The sequence below is a fragment of the Pundamilia nyererei genome, unplaced genomic scaffold (assembly GCF_000239375.1).
Source record: "Pundamilia nyererei isolate P.nyererei 1_Seehausen unplaced genomic scaffold, PunNye1.0 scaffold00192, whole genome shotgun sequence".
In the NCBI taxonomy this organism is placed as follows: domain Eukaryota; kingdom Metazoa; phylum Chordata; class Actinopteri; order Cichliformes; family Cichlidae; genus Pundamilia; species Pundamilia nyererei.
In genome coordinates this window covers 351923-368575 of record NW_005187593.1, presented here as the reverse complement: position 1 = coordinate 368575, position 16653 = coordinate 351923, and the positions used below count along the sequence as shown (strand labels likewise).

The window sequence follows — 16653 nt, the reverse complement described above, 5'->3', positions numbered from 1 at the left end:
GAAAATTAGCCTTTATACATGTAGTGCTTCATGTCCACTTGAACGATTTGGTGTTCGCCCAACATCACGAGTCAGGGGTGAGTCTCAGAGGGGACATGCTCATTCAGAAGCTACTTCTACTAATTCCTCTTTAGACCTAGAGGCTCCATCCCTCTTTTATATACAGTCTGTGGCCCGAGCCACAATAGTCACATTAATGGTGACTATCACCCATAGCATGATTACTAAGACTCCACTATTTGTAGTTTTTAGACACTTGAAGAGGTTAAAACAAGAAAAACAGAGAAATGTTATTTTTAGTCTCATTCCCAACCACACTAATCGGAAACCATAGTCTTAAAGTGGCTGTTTTTATTCACACTTAGTGGAAAATGCTACAGAATTATTACAAGGGCTGAAGTGAGCATATTTCCAGGGAAACATCTATGGAAAAACATCTCCAAGCGCTCTTAAAATATGATGTCAGCATGTGAAGCTGGCAGATCATTTACAGGTCACAACGGACGACTCGTATCTCTCCCGGTGACTCAACTGTCACCGCAGCAGCTGGAGGCTATGTGCTCACATGCATCCTGCCGAGTGTGTTTGTTGCCTTTAAAAGCTTTTCAGAAGTGGGTGTGTTTGTGTGTTGAAAGTGGGGGATGTTGAGCAAACACAGAAGGGCTACAGGTTCAGGAATAGCTCCCTCAATGGCTGAAAGAGTCAATACTGTCAGCACCTGTGTCTGATGGCTCTCAGAGCGCCGGGGTATCACAAATACAGGCTCCGATAGGACCAGTCGGCCATTTCGGTCAAGCAGGGGCCAAGGCCGGCATCCAAATTAAGTCAAAGAGAATCCGCCCTCCCCCTTTCCCATTCAACAGCACACTGTTGGTGAGAGATGGGGAGAGGAGACAGGCAGAGAGGAGGGAAAGGTTCCTGCTTTATGTTGTTTGAAAGAACCTTAATGGTCTTTAAACACCAGCACCGGTGATCATGGTGATTTGCAGCGAACCTGTGAGTTAACTTTAAACTGTTTTGGTGCCGGCGTCTCTCTGGCACCGTCCTGACCGTCTGTGTTTTGTCTTTTTTGTGAAACTTTAGCAAGAAGACGAGATGAAGAGGAAGAAGGTGGTGCACATCGCCCAGGAGATCATGAGCTCGGAGAAAGTGTAAGTGCTTCAGTCACGAGGTAGCATCTGTACTGTAATCCGTGGCTGTCTAACGGACGTGTTTCTCTCTTTTATCAGGTTTGTGGATGTCCTGAAGCTTCTGCACATAGTAAGTGTCTTGTTCAGTCAAGACTTTTATTAAAGGAGGATTTCCATGACTTAATTTAGCAGCCAGAGCAAAGAGAGTGCCCAGCATAATAAGCAGCACTGTATGTTTTGGTGCTGGCACTGTGCTGTAACTGTCTTGAGTGGTGATCAAAGCCTTTTCCCTAGGATGGATTTGAATTAGTGGGCCCTTGACTGCAGTTGTCTTTGCTCGAGTGCCCTGGCTGAGTTGATTAATGCAGTTACAATCTACAGCTGAGGCTTTTAAAGTTGCTGCAACGGAGTGTTTCTGATTTTCTGGGGGGCCGTGGTGGGCAGATAAATGCATGGCCACAAGGTGGGGGAGGAGGTGCTTTGATCAGATCCATTACAGAGATGCACTGAGAGAAGAGTGTAGGCACAAGAAAAAGAATGAGCTGTGGGCTGTGGAGTTTGCCTGGTGGCTCATTTAGTCTGTTTGACATATTTTGGGAGAGTTGGCCTGCAGACATTTGTGTGTGATGGCCCAGTGATTCTTTTTGAATATTGCAATTAACTGCAGTTATGCTGCTAACAAATCTGCTGACTATTACTGATTTGAACTATAAAGCATCGATAGAAAGAGAAATCTTTCATGTGAAGGAGGATCATCACACGTGATGAGTGTCAGGTTTGATGTGGAGAGGAAGAAAAGGATGGAAACCTCAAGCTGAATATTCAACAAAAGAAGAGCCTTTTGTTGTGGCTGATGAAAAGTTCAAAATGAAACACAAAAGTCCAACAAAATCCAAAGAAGATGAGACAAAAAGGCGTTTCAACAAAAGGAAGGCGGGATTATTTATACTAACAGGAAGGGAGTGACAGGCAGGTGAAAGTAATTAACCAATGAGGGCAAAACAGATGGTCACAAAAGAGGAAGTAAAAGCAAAAACAAGACTTGAAAGAAAACCAACTACCTAAGTAAAACAGGAAGAGAACAATCAACCAAAAAAACAAATACTGAGTGAAAATGGAGACAATCGGGAACCGATGAGAAGAAAAACAAAGAGGAGAGTGACATTTAAAAAAATCCAAACAGAATCGAAAAACACAAACTACAAGAATCAAAACTTCAAAACAACAGTGAAATCCGGAGTTCGGTTTCTAGCTACAACCTGGGTTAGTCCTTACTGTACTGTACTGAAGATGGTGATTCAGCCCAGGAGTGCAGCCACCTCCATGCAACCTCTGGGGGCTTCTGAGGGACAACATCAGGCGCAAATAACCTCAACTGTGGCGCTTATCATTGTGCACCAGTGCACACCTCATGGAAAACTAGCAGCCACACCAACACAATATTTGCTTTGCTCACCAGAGCTGGCTGCCTGCGACTCTGCCCTCTTCCTGGTGTTTTTGCCAGTGTATTAAATCCCTGTTAAAAAAGAGAGTGAAGAACCAGGCAGATGTTATGACTTAATACAGATTTACCCACTCACCTCACACCAGTCCACTCATAAGCACTCATGAGGGCAGTAATAAAATGATTTATTACTGTATTTGACCTTAGTTTGGCTCACTGAGTGTTGCTGATTAATTTTCTATCAGCTGATTTATCGATTGTTCAACTTTCAGCTCAGACGTTTAGACAGGAAAGCTGTGCCTTTGTTTAAGTTTAGTCCAAGGACGGACTGCAGCAGGCGTTGTTCCCAGGGGGAATCCCAGGTGAGCGGGTTCAGATGACCCACGCCGAGGGCCCACCTGTCTTTCCGCCTCAGACATGGCTTTAGTGAAACCGCCGTGGGATTAGTAGAAAACGCCGCCCTGTGGCTGACGGGGGAGGGCGAGGTGCAGACCTCTGTCCAAGAAAGGAGGTCAGATCGCATTCTTCCCTCTCCGCGGCCAGCCCGGGCGCGCAGCAGCTGCTTCCTCAGGCCACAGAGGCGACCTCCAGACACGCACATGCCTCAGATAATCCTCAGTATGTGTGTGTGTGTGTGTGTGTGCAGGTAGGTGCGTGGGCTCATGAGTGTACTGCATATTTGTGGTATGTTCATCCAGTTGTTTAATTTTTTAATTCTTTTTTTTTTTTTGTTTCTCCCCAGTCGACCTCTGTCTTTGTTTTAACTGCAGGTTGTCGATTTACCTGTAGGACCAGAGATTTTCATTCCCCATTTGTTCGATCCTCATGTCCTGCTAGGAACCGCTTTAAAATATACACTAACAACATATGTAGGTGTTTTATATGTGCGATAATAAGGTTTTAGTTTAAGTGTTTCAACTCTTTCTAGCTTTTTGAGTTAGGTTCAGAGAGGTTCATTATCTGTCTAATCTGTACATTAGGTAAAACATTAGCGAGTAACATAATGGAGATCATATGCAAATCCTTTTTTGAATAACAGATGAGACAAATTAAAAGGAAAATCTGAATAATGTGTTGAGAAACACATGCAGAAACTTCCAGAAAGAGACACAGAACAATGAAGCATTTAACATCCAGCCATGCTTTGAGATGTGCTGAAAGATTGATTCTGTTAATTATGTTATTGTGTCAAAAGAGCTGCACATTCACGTTTTGTTTTATTTTTTTTGTGTTTTAGATTGTGAGTTTAGAGTTTCTACCAAACTGCTGGAACAGTAAATGAAAACGGTGATCAGAGCATTATCCTTCACCTGAGGAAGGACAGTGGGAAAGAAGGATGAATTGTTTTAGGGGTCCTAAAAGGCTGGAAGAGTGTGGTTGATGGGCGTAAAGTTAAAAGGAAAGTTACACCTTTTAAAACGTTGACTTGGAATATCAGTGAGGTCATGTGATCAGGCTGTTTCGGCATAAAACAGTCAAAGAAAGGAGGTTCTAGCAGGGCTTCAGTGCAAAAACCTTCATTAGAAAAGATGAATGCTCATCTGAGAGTTCAGTGGGTCAAAGCCCACAGAGGTGCTGCTTTACAGACGTGTGGGCACAAAGTGACGTTCAAGTCAACTGAGTCATCCCTGACAATATTTTGGAGTGTTGGCGAGAGCAGGCCAACTAAAGAAATGTTACAGGCCTGAATGTTTGAGGCGCTTTATATTGTCCTGTAATGAAATACCGCGCTCATATTTTTAGGGATTTAGGGGTCATGGTTGATTTAATGTTAGATTCTGCTCTCCTTAATTATCACCTAAACACCAAAATGAAGGGATCACTTATTAAAAGTTTCAAAATGAATGCATGGAAGCACTAAAGTCTCACGGCTGTTGTTTTCTGGGATACATCTGGTCAGCCAGTCATGGCTTTTAAAAGAAAACTGTCCCTTCACATCTGAGTTTAGTTGAGAGTGAAAGGAGAGGCTACGATAGAGATTAGAGCCACTAATTAATTTTCATGTGATTATTTGGTTGTAAATTGGCTGTATATCCACACAATGTCCATTCTGGGTACACATGCTAATTAGTTAAGATGAGCTAAGATAGGGGGCGGCACGGTGGTTAAGTGGTTAGCACTGTTGCCTCACAGCAAGGAGTTCTCTCCGGGTGCTCCGGCTTGCTGCCAGAGTCCAAAAGCACAGATGAGGTCAGGTTCATTGGTGATGCTAAATAGACTATAATTGACCTTTTCTGTCTAGAATAAAAAGCCTTCCCTTTATATATTTTGGGTAAAAATGAGACTTTAAAAAAAGCGCTTTCCCAAATAAGGAGTCGAGGTGTGGGACAAGGAATGAAAATGCCATTCAGTCCCAGATAAAGAGGGATATCTGGTTTTACAAAGGCAATAAGATAAATGGGCGACGAGCTAAACAAACACATGACAGCTACGATTGTAATATTGTGTTTTGCTAATTGTTGTACAAACTGTGCTTATCGTCTGTAATGCCAAGCAGTGGATATATTTGTGAGTGAGAGAGCGCGAGTTATCCAGGACGTCGGGATTCCTTGTCACCTCCCTACTTCCTTCCAGGTGGATGTGTGTGTTGGCATGCTGGACAAAGTCAAAGTGCTGACTCAGCTCCATGTGTGTGGGTGGGGGTGGATGTGTGTGTGTCATAAAATATGTGCAGAGGTGTGGACGGGGAGGGTGGAGGAGCGGGCAGTTTATGAGGTGCTCCTGATCAGTTGTAGTAAAGTTTGTCGTCATGTGTCACTTCCAGACTGCCCAGCTGTGTCTGTGTGTGTGCAAAGTTTTGTTAGAAGAATTAACCCATGCGTTTCTCTCCAGGATTTTCGGGATGCCGTTGCCAAGGCAACCCGTCAGAATGGGAAGCCGGTGGTAGATGAGCGGATCCTCTGTCAGATCCTGTACTACCTGCCTCAGCTGTACCAGCTCAACAAAGACCTGCTGAGAGAGCTGGAGGAGAGAGTGGCACACTGGTAACACAAACACACAGTTTTCTTTCTCACTATCACAGCACAGAAAGCATCTTTGTAGCTGAACTACACCTTATAAGGCTTTAAAAGTGGAACATAAGGTTCCTTTTATAGAGATGGAAAAGATGCAAGATGAAAGCAGCATCCACAAATCCATCCTGACATACACTTCCCTAAATGTAACTGTAACTACTTGTCACATTAATGCAGTCCACAGTGACTGTGATTGGCCTGTTCAGAGCTGTAGTTATCTCCATTTCATTTCCTGCTACTTCTTCTTCTTCATCTTCTTCTGGCATCATTTTTCAAATCAAATGTTTTGGTGTGCTAAACTGCACACCAACGCAGGGACATCACAAGCAAGAGTCAATGGCATCATAAAAAGTAACGGTGTTGTACACTTGCATCAGCTAAGCGGTGGGCTTTACTAGATTCAACACAAAAGTTGAAATAAAGCTTTAGTTTGTCAAGTCTCGAGCTTTATTTAGTCGTCATCCCTTTAGCTTTCTGAAACCTGATGTCATGAGTGCATCTGACGCATCTGCATCTGAGAAGCCAAAGAACGCTGCACTCTCATTGGCTCATGAGAGCACACGTTACTTTATTGTCCTTTTTTTTTACTCGAGTGGGTCATAAAAAAGTGATTATGTTTTAGTCAGTTTATTAGTTGGTAAAGAAGCAAAGTTATGCCCTAATCAGACACCTACTGCATTAATACAGTATTAAAATAAGTTATATCAAAAAAGCCTTTATAACAGTAATGGGAAAAAAACGATGAGCTCAGAGGAGAACGTGCTCATTGATCCTTTATTTTTTGTCATAGTTTCACTTTATTATTATACCATAAACTGAAGTGAAACACCAGTCCCTCGTTTTGAGAATGTTGTTTAAAGTCCTGTGGAGTTTGTAAGCAATACTTCCTCGACTCTCTAGTCTTATATCTCGAGACCAGTAGCTACTCCCAGCATACTGAATCATCATTATGATTTAGATGCTCAATAAAGTTTATTGGAGGTCAATTTGAAACTTTACATGTGGAACTGTGTCAGATAAAGGACCAATAAATACATTTCTCATCAGAACTATTACTTTAAAAAAAAAAACCCAGTGAGATTCATCTTATTATATGTTCATAATGTATCATAAAGTAAAGGGTGTCTTGACAGGAGTTTTTAGAGGTGATTTGTTGAGTCAGAGCTCCTCAGGGAGGTTTTTCATGAGCTGAGTCACCCTAACAGCAAAGAGCTGATCCTCTCTGATCTTTTTACACATGAAGTTGGGACAATCTTTGAAGAATTAAGTAAGGTTATTGTCAACAGCTGCCCTTTCTCACAAAAGGAAAGCGTTCTTTAGACACATTAAAGTCAGCACACTGGATTAGGCAGTGTTGCCTCACACACTCTTTGTTCTGGGGCGCAATGAGACTGTTTAATGTCCAGTCCTGCTGAGTCAGACACTGGCCTTCTCACATGCAGCTCGCTCCGGAAACATCCACTGAGAAACGTTCAGGGCTGCTGTGCCTGTTTGACGACAGCTATAGACTCAAAATATGAGCATTTTAAAACTTATCCTAAAATAAATATAGTGCAGAAATACTCATAATGACACGTGATACTCTACTTTCCTAGTTTTGGTCCAGCAGCTGCACTCTGTATGGTTAAAATTCAGACGTTAGATTAAGTCCTGAAGGTTTCTGTTGTATCTTTGTGTTTCTACATCTTAAGACAGCGCTCTGAACATGTAGGAAAGATAACCAGAATGGCCAAAATTGAATTAAACTGTTATAATATGAATATTCCAGGAATTTAACACTGAACTTCCAGGCAAGTTAGACTAGTAACCGCAGTGCTGCTGACACATCCTGACTTTTAGTTGCTTATTTAGAGTTACAGTTTTTTATATTTATCACAATTCATGTGTCATAAAAACTGTTAAACATGAGAGTGAAGTACTTGGACACATTAAATTAAATGCAAGACGATTGCTTCTCTGTAGTTGGATGTTTTTCCCCATGATGATTTCCAACTGAAGTTCTTTTTTCTGCTTTAATATATCAGAGCTGTTTCATTGACTTCAGGAAACTTTATGTCTATCTGGTTACAGGAGCGACCATCAGAGGCTGTCGGACATTTTCGTACAGAAAGGTCCTTACCTGAAGATGTACTCCACCTACATCCGTCAGTTTGACAACAACGTGGCTCTGCTGGACGAGCAGTGCAGGAAGAACCCCGCGTTTGCAGCCGTTGTCCGAGAGTTTGAGGTAGAGATCCAAACTTTTTTCCAGCCAGGACTTCAGTGAAGAATTTAAATGAAAAAAAGAAATATCAGAAGCCTCTGCACCATCATAGCCATAATAATAAAAAAGGTCTTTAGATAATATCTGAAACCTCTCATATCTGTGGGATAATTGGGATTTGCTGTGTCTGTGCATCTGTTTGGGTTTTGCATCAGCATTTAGAGTGACTCTGCTCTTGTTTTGTCTCAGATGAGCCCAAGGTGTGCCAGCTTGGCTCTGAAACACTACCTGCTGAAACCAGTGCAGAGGATCCCTCAGTACCAGCTGTTGCTCACAGGTACAAACTCAGAGAGGTGTATTCACTGCTTCAACACGCTGCAGGTCAAAACTTTGTTGAATCTTTTTATTGGCGGCACGAGAACGAAAGCTGGAGTAAAGTCAAGTTTTAACTGTCCTGGTGTTTTGGGAGTGCACTGCCACCCAGTGGACAAATACGATGATCGAAGGAGAGCCTGTTTTCTGCAGAACAAAGTTACAATTATTTACTTTATTACTTTGAGGAAAATAAGAAGCTGTCAGCACACTGAGCTGAGGCTTCTGATATCAAAGAGGGAAAAAAATGTTTCAGACAAAAAGTACAAAACTTCTTTTCTTTTATGGATGTTCTGGGACTTTAAGTCTAAACTAAACCCAAAATGACGCCAGAGTCTAGAAAAAAGAAGAAGAAAAGTTCTTCACAACAAAATAAAGCTATGGTTGTATATCCTTGATGAGCTGAAGGTCTGTAATCTGGCCCGCTGTTTTTATTCCCTAGATTACCTGAAGAACCTTCCAGAGGACTCTGAAGATTACAAAGACACACAAGGTTAGATAAAGGACATCCCTCACTGCTTCCTGTTTCCACCTTTGTGCTGGGCACTTTAACACTGATGCTTTATCTTTGCTGTCCATGCAGCCGCCCTCAGTATCGTGAAGGAGGTGGCCAACCATGCGAATGACATCATGAAGCAAGGGGTAACACCTGATTCCCTTTAAAGCCTTTCAACGTTTTTGCAGTGATGGAAAGCCACTTGAGGTGTTTGGTGGTTTGTTTTTGCAGGATAACTTTCAGAAGCTGATGCAGATTCAGTACAGCCTCACTGGGCACCATGAGATCGTTCAGCCAGGCAGGGTATGTCACTCAAAATGTTATTTTTTTGCCAACAGCCTTAACAGAGTGGTCTGACAGTGGGAGATTGTTTAAGCAACAGCAACACAAATAAGTAACACAAGCAGCATGCGGTAAGCAAAATTTATGGAGGATTAGGGCCACTGGGGAAAAAAAAGTGGGCACATTTTTTTTTCTTCTTTTCTAGAATTCTGAGATTAAAGTCTGAATTTTGAGAAAAAAAGTCCAAATTCTTTATTTAATCTCAGAAATCTGACCTTAAATTCAGAATTCTGACTTTTTTCTTAGAATTCTGACTCTTGTTTTTCAGAATTTTGAAATTTAATTCAGAATTCAGATTTTTTTTTCCCCCTCAGAATTCTGACATTAATCTCAAAATTCTGACTTTTTTCTCAAAATTCTGACATTAATCTCAAAATTCTGACTTTTTTCTCAAAATTCTGACTTTTTTCTTAGAATTCTGACTTTTCTCAGAATTCTGGGAAAGAAGAAAAAAAAAAGATGTGCCCACCACTAATCCTCTTCCGTAAAAATGAGAGCATCATGTCTCCACGCTAACTTGCAGCTGAAATCATGTATGCTTGACTATTACACTGCATGTTCTCAGTGAGAGTAAACTGTGGTTAGGTTGTCATAAATGCTGTAAGTGTGCAGAGATAATTACACCGCTGTGGATTATTTGCACGGTGTAACCTTATAATGTCTCCGTGTTTGCAGGTGTTTCTGAAGGAGGGCACGCTGATGAAGCTGTCCAGAAAAGTCATGCAGCCACGAATGTTCTTCCTGGTGAGCAGCCAGTGAATTCAACACAATCTTCACCATTACACTCACACTGCCTGCCTCATTTTATTGTTTCTGATTGTTTTTTCAGTTTAATGATGCGCTCATGTACACCACTCCAGTCCAGTCTGCCCAGTATAAACTCAACAGTGTCCTTTCTCTGGCTGGGATGAAGGTTAGAGACGGTGGTGGTTTCTTGTCTTTCTTAACTTTCTTATTGCTGACTTTATCACTTAGAGATCCACCAGCAGATCCAAGACCAGCTGAAAACCTGTTTACCCCTAGGCCAATCAAACGTTATTGTGAACTGGAAGTGATGTGCGGGCCAGTTGAGCGTAAGAGGTGTGGTGGGACTTGCAGGTTTTGAATTTGCCACAACTGAAATATAAGGTCTTTGCTTTTTATTCAAGGCACTTGCAATAGGATGTAATATGATGCGTCTATAACAGCTTCAACTCTTCTGGGAAGGTTTTTCAGAAGCTTTCGGAGTGTTTGTGAGTTCTGAGATCAGACGTTGATGTTGGATGAGAAAGTTTGGCTCGCATTATCCGTTCTATTTCATCCCAAAGGTGTTCTGTTGGGCTTAGGAACGGTCTCTGTGCAAGCCAGTCAACTACTTCTACACCAAACTCACTCATCCATGTCTTTATGGATCTGCTTTGTGCAAGGGTGCGCAGTCATGTTGGAGCAGGAAGAGGCCATCCCCAAACTGTTCCCACAAAGTTGGGAGCAAGAAATGTCTTGGTATTCATTTTAATTATGAATTGTTATTTGATTTTTATTTTATTATTTATTTATTTATTTTTTATTCGTTTTTAGTTTTTGCCGTTTCGTTTTATCTATTGTTCTTAACTAACTTGCTGTAAGCACTTTGGTCCTGTGTTGGCTTCAAAGTGCTTTGTAAATAAAGTTGGATTGGATTGGATTGGTATGCTGATGCATTACGAGTTCCTTTCACTGGAACTAAGGGGCCGAGCCAAACTCCTAAAAAACAACCCCACATCATAATCCCCCATCCACCAAACTTAACACTTGGCAAAATGCAGTCAGAAAAGTATCGTTCTCCTGCCGACTGCCAAGACTCATCCATCAGATCATTTATCACTCCCGAGCACACGTCTCCACTGCTCTAGAATCCAGTGGCGGTGTGCTTTACACCACTGCATCTGACTCTTTGCATTATTCTTGGTGACGTATGGCTTGAATGAGGCCGCTCGGCCATTGAAACCCATTCCATGGAGCTCTCCCTTCAGTGTTCATGAGCTAACAACAGCCTGAGCAAAATCTGAGTCTGATTTTTTTAAAAAGTCAAAGTCTGAGTAAAATCTTCAGTAAACGATTATATAAAGTTTATGAAAGTGTCGTTTCAGCAACAAAACTGAAAAAATTGTAGTCCTAAAAGCTGCAGTCGGGGGATCTGCTGGGGGTTTTCTTTTAAACCCTCTACTACACATTTACTCGTGTTGCATCTACACTGAAATACTGCCTGTTGTGTGTCAGCAGCAGCTTCAGTTTATTTGCTTTTGAATTTTTGCAGGTGAGTAAGCCCAGCCAGGAGGCCTATCAGAACGAGCTGAACATCGAGAGCGTTGAACGCTCTTTCATCCTGTCAGCGAGGTAAGCACTCGGGCGAGTACTGCATCAGATTTTGTGCACCCATCGTGAGCTGTAAACTCACGAGTGCTGCTTGTGTTCACAGCTCAGCTACCGAGAGAGACGAGTGGCTGGAGGCCATCGCCAAGGCCATAGACGACTACACGAAGAAGAAAATCACCTTCATATCGAGCCGAAGTCAGGAGGAGGTAAGAACGTGACGTCTATGTGGGTGGACAGTGTGATAATTTCACCTGGTGTGCATCCATATTAACCCGAAGCCTCTCTCGCCGCAGTCGGAGGGGGTCGTTGATAGCGGTGCCCCGTTGGGCTCAAAGGCTCCCATCTGGATCCCAGACCTGAGGGCCACCATGTGTATGATCTGCACCTGCGAGTTCACCCTCACTTGGAGGAGGCACCATTGTCGCGCCTGTGGAAAGGTCTGTATCGCTATAACAACGGCCACTCCGTCACATTTTCTATTACATGACCCTCTTCTCATGGCGGCTCTGTGTGCGTCCAACAGGTGGTGTGTCAGGCGTGCTCTGCCAACAAATACTACCTGGAGTACTTAAAGAACCAACCAGCTCGTGTGTGTGATCACTGCTTTGCAAAGCTACAGGAGAACAGTGAGTACAGAGGAAGGTTGCGCTGGATAACCAGCAGCAGGATGTCTCAGTTTAAGTGTTTGGAAGGATGTGAAAAGGCAAAAAGCGCCAAAGAACTGAGATCTGATGATTTTATAATTTGATACGTACACTTATGGACATTTTCACAGCCTGAAGTCTTAATCAATTAAGGATAAAACTAAATTTTCTACACTGTAGGTTATTTACTTTTTGGTATAACTCCTGTCTTCTGTCCTATTTAGTAACATGTTATCATATTTTAGGTGACCGCTGTGCTTCAACATCAATTTCTCCCATCAAATCTGGAGCTTTCTCCTTCACCAGGAAACAGAAGAAGATTCCTGCTGCACTGAAAGAGGTAAACGGGCTAAATTTATGTCAAATGTGTGATGTTATTTTGCATCTTTGGCATTGCAAGGATTCATTTTTTGCATGTTTACCAGGTGTCTGCCAACACTGAGAATTCCTCCATGAGTGGCTACCTAAACAGGTCAAAAGGCAACAAGAAGCAGTGGAAGAGGCTGTGGTTTGTCATTAAGAATAAAGTCCTGTACACCTACGCTGCCAGCGAGGTACTGTAGCTAAGTGATCTCATGTTTTTCTGTAAGCTGTGCATTTTTTCAGACTTTAAACGCGTATTTTTTCCGTGTAGGATGTGGCAGCGTTGGAGAGCCAACCTTTGCTGGGTTTCTTCCTGAGAGAGGAGAAGAACGGACCCGCTCAGAAGCTGCAGTTCAAGCTGTATCACAAAAACACACTGTTCTACATCTTCAAAGCTGACGACATCCCCACGGCACAGAGGTATCTGACAAACAGTCCAGTAATGTGGTAATATTAGAGATTTTTGTTTGCATTTGTGGTAACTACATGAAACAGGTGTTTGATTCCAGTGTGGTTGTTAATACTGTTAATATCCAGAGAGCAGGCAATGAGCTGATTTCATGTTGCATTTTCACAGCTAACAAACACATTTTAAAACACTCCGTTTGTCCTAATCTGAAGCTGAAATCTAGTCTCTGTTCAGTATAGCTTCAGTATTATGGGATATATCACAATTTCAGTTTCACTGACAGTCAGAAACAATCGTTGATACTCGGGATGTTTGATCTGTTCTGATCTTTAGAAAGTGACACTTAGGTAAACATCCACATCACTATGTGGGTTAGGCGGTTTCTTTTCCTACATTTTGATGTCAGAAAGTAACATAAATAACTATTGCTTAAACAGATCTTGCTGTGAATAAGATCAAAAAGTTGATCCGAGTGCATTAAAACTCAATAGTAATTCAGCTTATTTTCTGTTTTTGGCATTCTTACTTTCAGATGGATCGAAGCCTTCCAGGAGGCAATGATTCTCGAGCAGTAATCCCCCTTTTTTCAGTAGTGAAGTTGTGTGACAGCCCCGGAGCCAGTTGAAAGACAACTTACGACCCCTGATTGATCACAGGTCAGAGGTCACCAGCTCAGGAAGGACTCCAGGTGGACTGTCTACCTTAAACTGAAGCCTGCTGCAGAGCGTCACAAACTCTGCTTGGAAGCCAGACTCCTTTAGCTCTCCAAGAACTGGTTTTTCTGAACTTATTTTCAGCTTCTGATGCTCAGCAGTGCAAAAAGCGAGTAGCAGCTGCGGGTCAAAGGTCAAGTCCAGAAGCACGTGTGTGGAAGTGAGACCAAACAGTTGACTGGGCTTTTTAAAGTCCCTCGGAAATCCTTGGAAGTCGGAAGTCTGGGGATGATTTTTCAAACGCTGTTGGGCGAAGGAATCCGTGTGAAACAAACTTCATACTGGCTGCACACAAATAACATAAAATACCAATCATGTGTGATTGGCACTAATGTCTGAGGAGAGTTCATATATGTAACAGCATGGGCTTTTAATGTGAAAATCAGGCTTTAACAGAAACAGGAAGTGGACATTCTGCTCTTTAAATGCATCTCTCTGGTCAAGAGGTTCTTTAATAACAAACATCCTGGAGACAACTGGAAGTGTCATGAAGATTATTGTATATAGGTTTTTTGGCCTGTTGAGCCACATAGGAAGTGGTCAAAGGGTAAAACTGTGTACATTAAAGAACAACGCTGACCTTGTTTTGTTTTTTTTTGCTGTTGTTGTTGTTATTGTTGTTTTTTAAAGCCGAGAGCTAATATTTATAAAATAGGAAGATTTATTGTTTAAAAAGCGCAGGCTGCATTTAATTTTGGGAGTCAGGGTTTGTTATCAGAGACCTTCATACCCTTCAAAATAATTTTATTTTTAATACATGGGGCTTTTTTTAATGAGAAAACACTGTAGGCAATACACATGAACTATATATTTCTAAGGAAATATTCATTCTTGCATTTAGCAGACTTTGTGCCTTCTATATCCTCCTGTTTGAGATAGACTGCAGCAGCACAGATTGAAATTTCTTGCAGTGTAGGACATGCATGGCGCACTGTCCCGCGTCCCGCTAGGGTTCTCAGCCTTTCAACATGTTTAAAAAAACTGCATTTTGTTGCAGTCTGTTTGTTTGTTGCACACAGTCTGTGTGTTGATGTCACATTTGAACAAACCCAGAAACAGAAACTTTTTTTTTAGTAAAGTAATAAAAAGGGGGGAGAGTGTCATCAGAGCTTATTCAATAACATTTGTAAACATCCACTCTATACGCGTTAGAGTCTCTTATAAACAGCATTTCTAAACTGTCAGGAAACAGTTTTTAATAAAATATATATGAATATAAAACGTATCCTCTTGTCTTCATTTCTGTGATTAAAAGCAGTGGCTATTTGGTGCCACAATCATTAGCGCTGTCACCTCACAGCAAGAAGAGTCTGAATCCACCTACTGGTTAGGTTCTTTGGGTCCTCTGCCTTCCTTCCACAGTCCAAAGACATGCATATTAGGTTAAATAGTGATTTCTAAATTGTGTGAATGTAAAGGTGAATGGCTGCCTGTCTAAGTTAGACCTGCAACATACCAGGGAGGTCCTGAGAACGTACTGCTCTGCTCTGACATTCAGTCATGCATCTATTTTAAGGCCCAAGATTTTTCTTAAATTACAAATCTTACATAGGTGCTTAAAAACCTGATTTTCTTCAATTTCATGAAAACTGATCTTCTCTGAAGTGGCAGGTTTATTTACAACAAAGTGTTTCACAATGCTTGAGGCAGAAGGTTTCCAGTTAGTGAATTTGTCTAGATTCACAATTCTCTGTCAGATTTCTTTTAGGCTTCTACACAGAAGACAATAGGGGTAAGTTAAACAGAGTAAAACAAAGCAAACATACAAGCAAAGAGAGGCAGCTTCACAAATGCAGTTATTTCAATGATCCGGCATCAACTGACGTTCTTCATTAACCTCCAGGTCCTTGGAGTTGGAGGGTGAGGACCCAGGAGAAGAGCTCAGGAAAGAGCAGTAAGGAGGAGAGGGAAAGAAAAAAGGAGGACTAGGAGACCGTGATGAGAATGTCCATCTTACTCAGGCTTTTTGCTTTAGACTTTTCATTTTGGATCATTCTATGTGCAGAAATGTGCTTAAATCCCTGAAAACTGTTAAACTCACCACAGATATTCATTTACTGGCTGTAATAGCAACATTTAATGGTTTCATGAATTGTGTTCATCTTGCACCCAACCACTTTTATCCAATACTACTTTAAATTCTGCTCTAATACAAAACCAGTACTGATGACCAGAATGCACAAATTCCATACTTGACAACACAATAAAGCACAACAAAAAATCAGAATGTGTTTGTATGCAAAAGCTCATCTGGAGAGCCAAACTCCTCGATGAGGGCTTCACTCATTTTCTTGATAATGCATGATGGTGCATGTTTTTCTTAAGAGCACTCAGGTATTATGTGCTTGTGATGTTATCTACAACCACATCTGTAAGACATCTGTAAGACATCTGATGACGGCTTTCATTTCGTCAAAATTCAAAATGCCTTCTGTGTGGAATATGCATTTCTTGAGGATCTTCATGATCCAAGAAATGCAGTCATTGGCAATTCTCTCAGCAGCAAGAAGTGATATCAAACTTTTAGGGGGATCCTCCTGTAAGTTCTTAGAGGTTGATGGCTGACTTTGACCTTCTGTAGGCCCAGTGTCAGTGATTGGTCCAGGCTCAGGGCTTTGTTCTGGAGGTTGGTCCTGCTCTAGTACACTTCACACAGGAGACGGTTTTATTTTTGGGAGGAGAATCTGGACTTGACTGTGGTTCACACAGTCTGTCACTTTCTTTTTCCTCTGTTGGGGTCAGTGCTCTTAAAATCACATCCTGGATGTCTTCCATGGCACCAGAAATGTTTTACTTTGGACGGTTTGATCCAAAGCATCATTCTGTAACCACACTTTTGCATGGAGTCTTCAACAGTCACGTAGACGACTTCAAAAGAAAAGGGTAACTCATCTGTTTGCTCTGGAGACCTAGAGATTACCGTGTCTGAAAGATTTCTTCCCGGTAGCATCATAGGGAGTAAATATCTTTGAGTCGACTGGAGGTAGTCATTTTATCTGTCATCTCAAGTTCAGCACTTGTCATTATGTTCTAGGGGGTTTCTGGATAAGGTTAAGGTGCTCTGCCCGGGTTAATTTATTAAACAGTTGATCAATATTAGGTTTGATGGTGTTAAAATGGTGTTAAAATCAACTTATTCGTACACGCACATTCACATTCAACAAAGACCAAAGCACGAGTGCTCAAATT

General features: G+C 41.7%; 1 protein-coding gene across 1 annotated transcript in view; it reads left to right on the top strand.

Moving 5' to 3' along the window:
• Window positions 1–14093, top strand: part of fgd6 (FYVE, RhoGEF and PH domain containing 6) — a 34435-nt gene extending 20342 nt beyond the window's left edge. Inside the window, exons 4-21 of the mRNA XM_005747240.1 lie at window positions 1084–1151; window positions 1230–1260; window positions 5407–5558; window positions 7659–7815; window positions 8041–8128; window positions 8606–8656; window positions 8747–8805; window positions 8891–8962; window positions 9677–9745; window positions 9831–9914; window positions 11277–11356; window positions 11439–11541; window positions 11629–11772; window positions 11859–11961; window positions 12225–12319; window positions 12405–12533; window positions 12614–12762; window positions 13284–14093. Of these exons, the coding sequence (XP_005747297.1) occupies window positions 1084–1151; window positions 1230–1260; window positions 5407–5558; window positions 7659–7815; window positions 8041–8128; window positions 8606–8656; window positions 8747–8805; window positions 8891–8962; window positions 9677–9745; window positions 9831–9914; window positions 11277–11356; window positions 11439–11541; window positions 11629–11772; window positions 11859–11961; window positions 12225–12319; window positions 12405–12533; window positions 12614–12762; window positions 13284–13326 (1677 nt within the window). The 3' untranslated portion in view covers window positions 13327–14093. The remainder of the gene's footprint in view (window positions 1–1083; window positions 1152–1229; window positions 1261–5406; window positions 5559–7658; window positions 7816–8040; window positions 8129–8605; window positions 8657–8746; window positions 8806–8890; window positions 8963–9676; window positions 9746–9830; window positions 9915–11276; window positions 11357–11438; window positions 11542–11628; window positions 11773–11858; window positions 11962–12224; window positions 12320–12404; window positions 12534–12613; window positions 12763–13283) is intronic.
• The last annotated feature ends 2560 nt before the right edge of the window (window positions 14094–16653 follow it).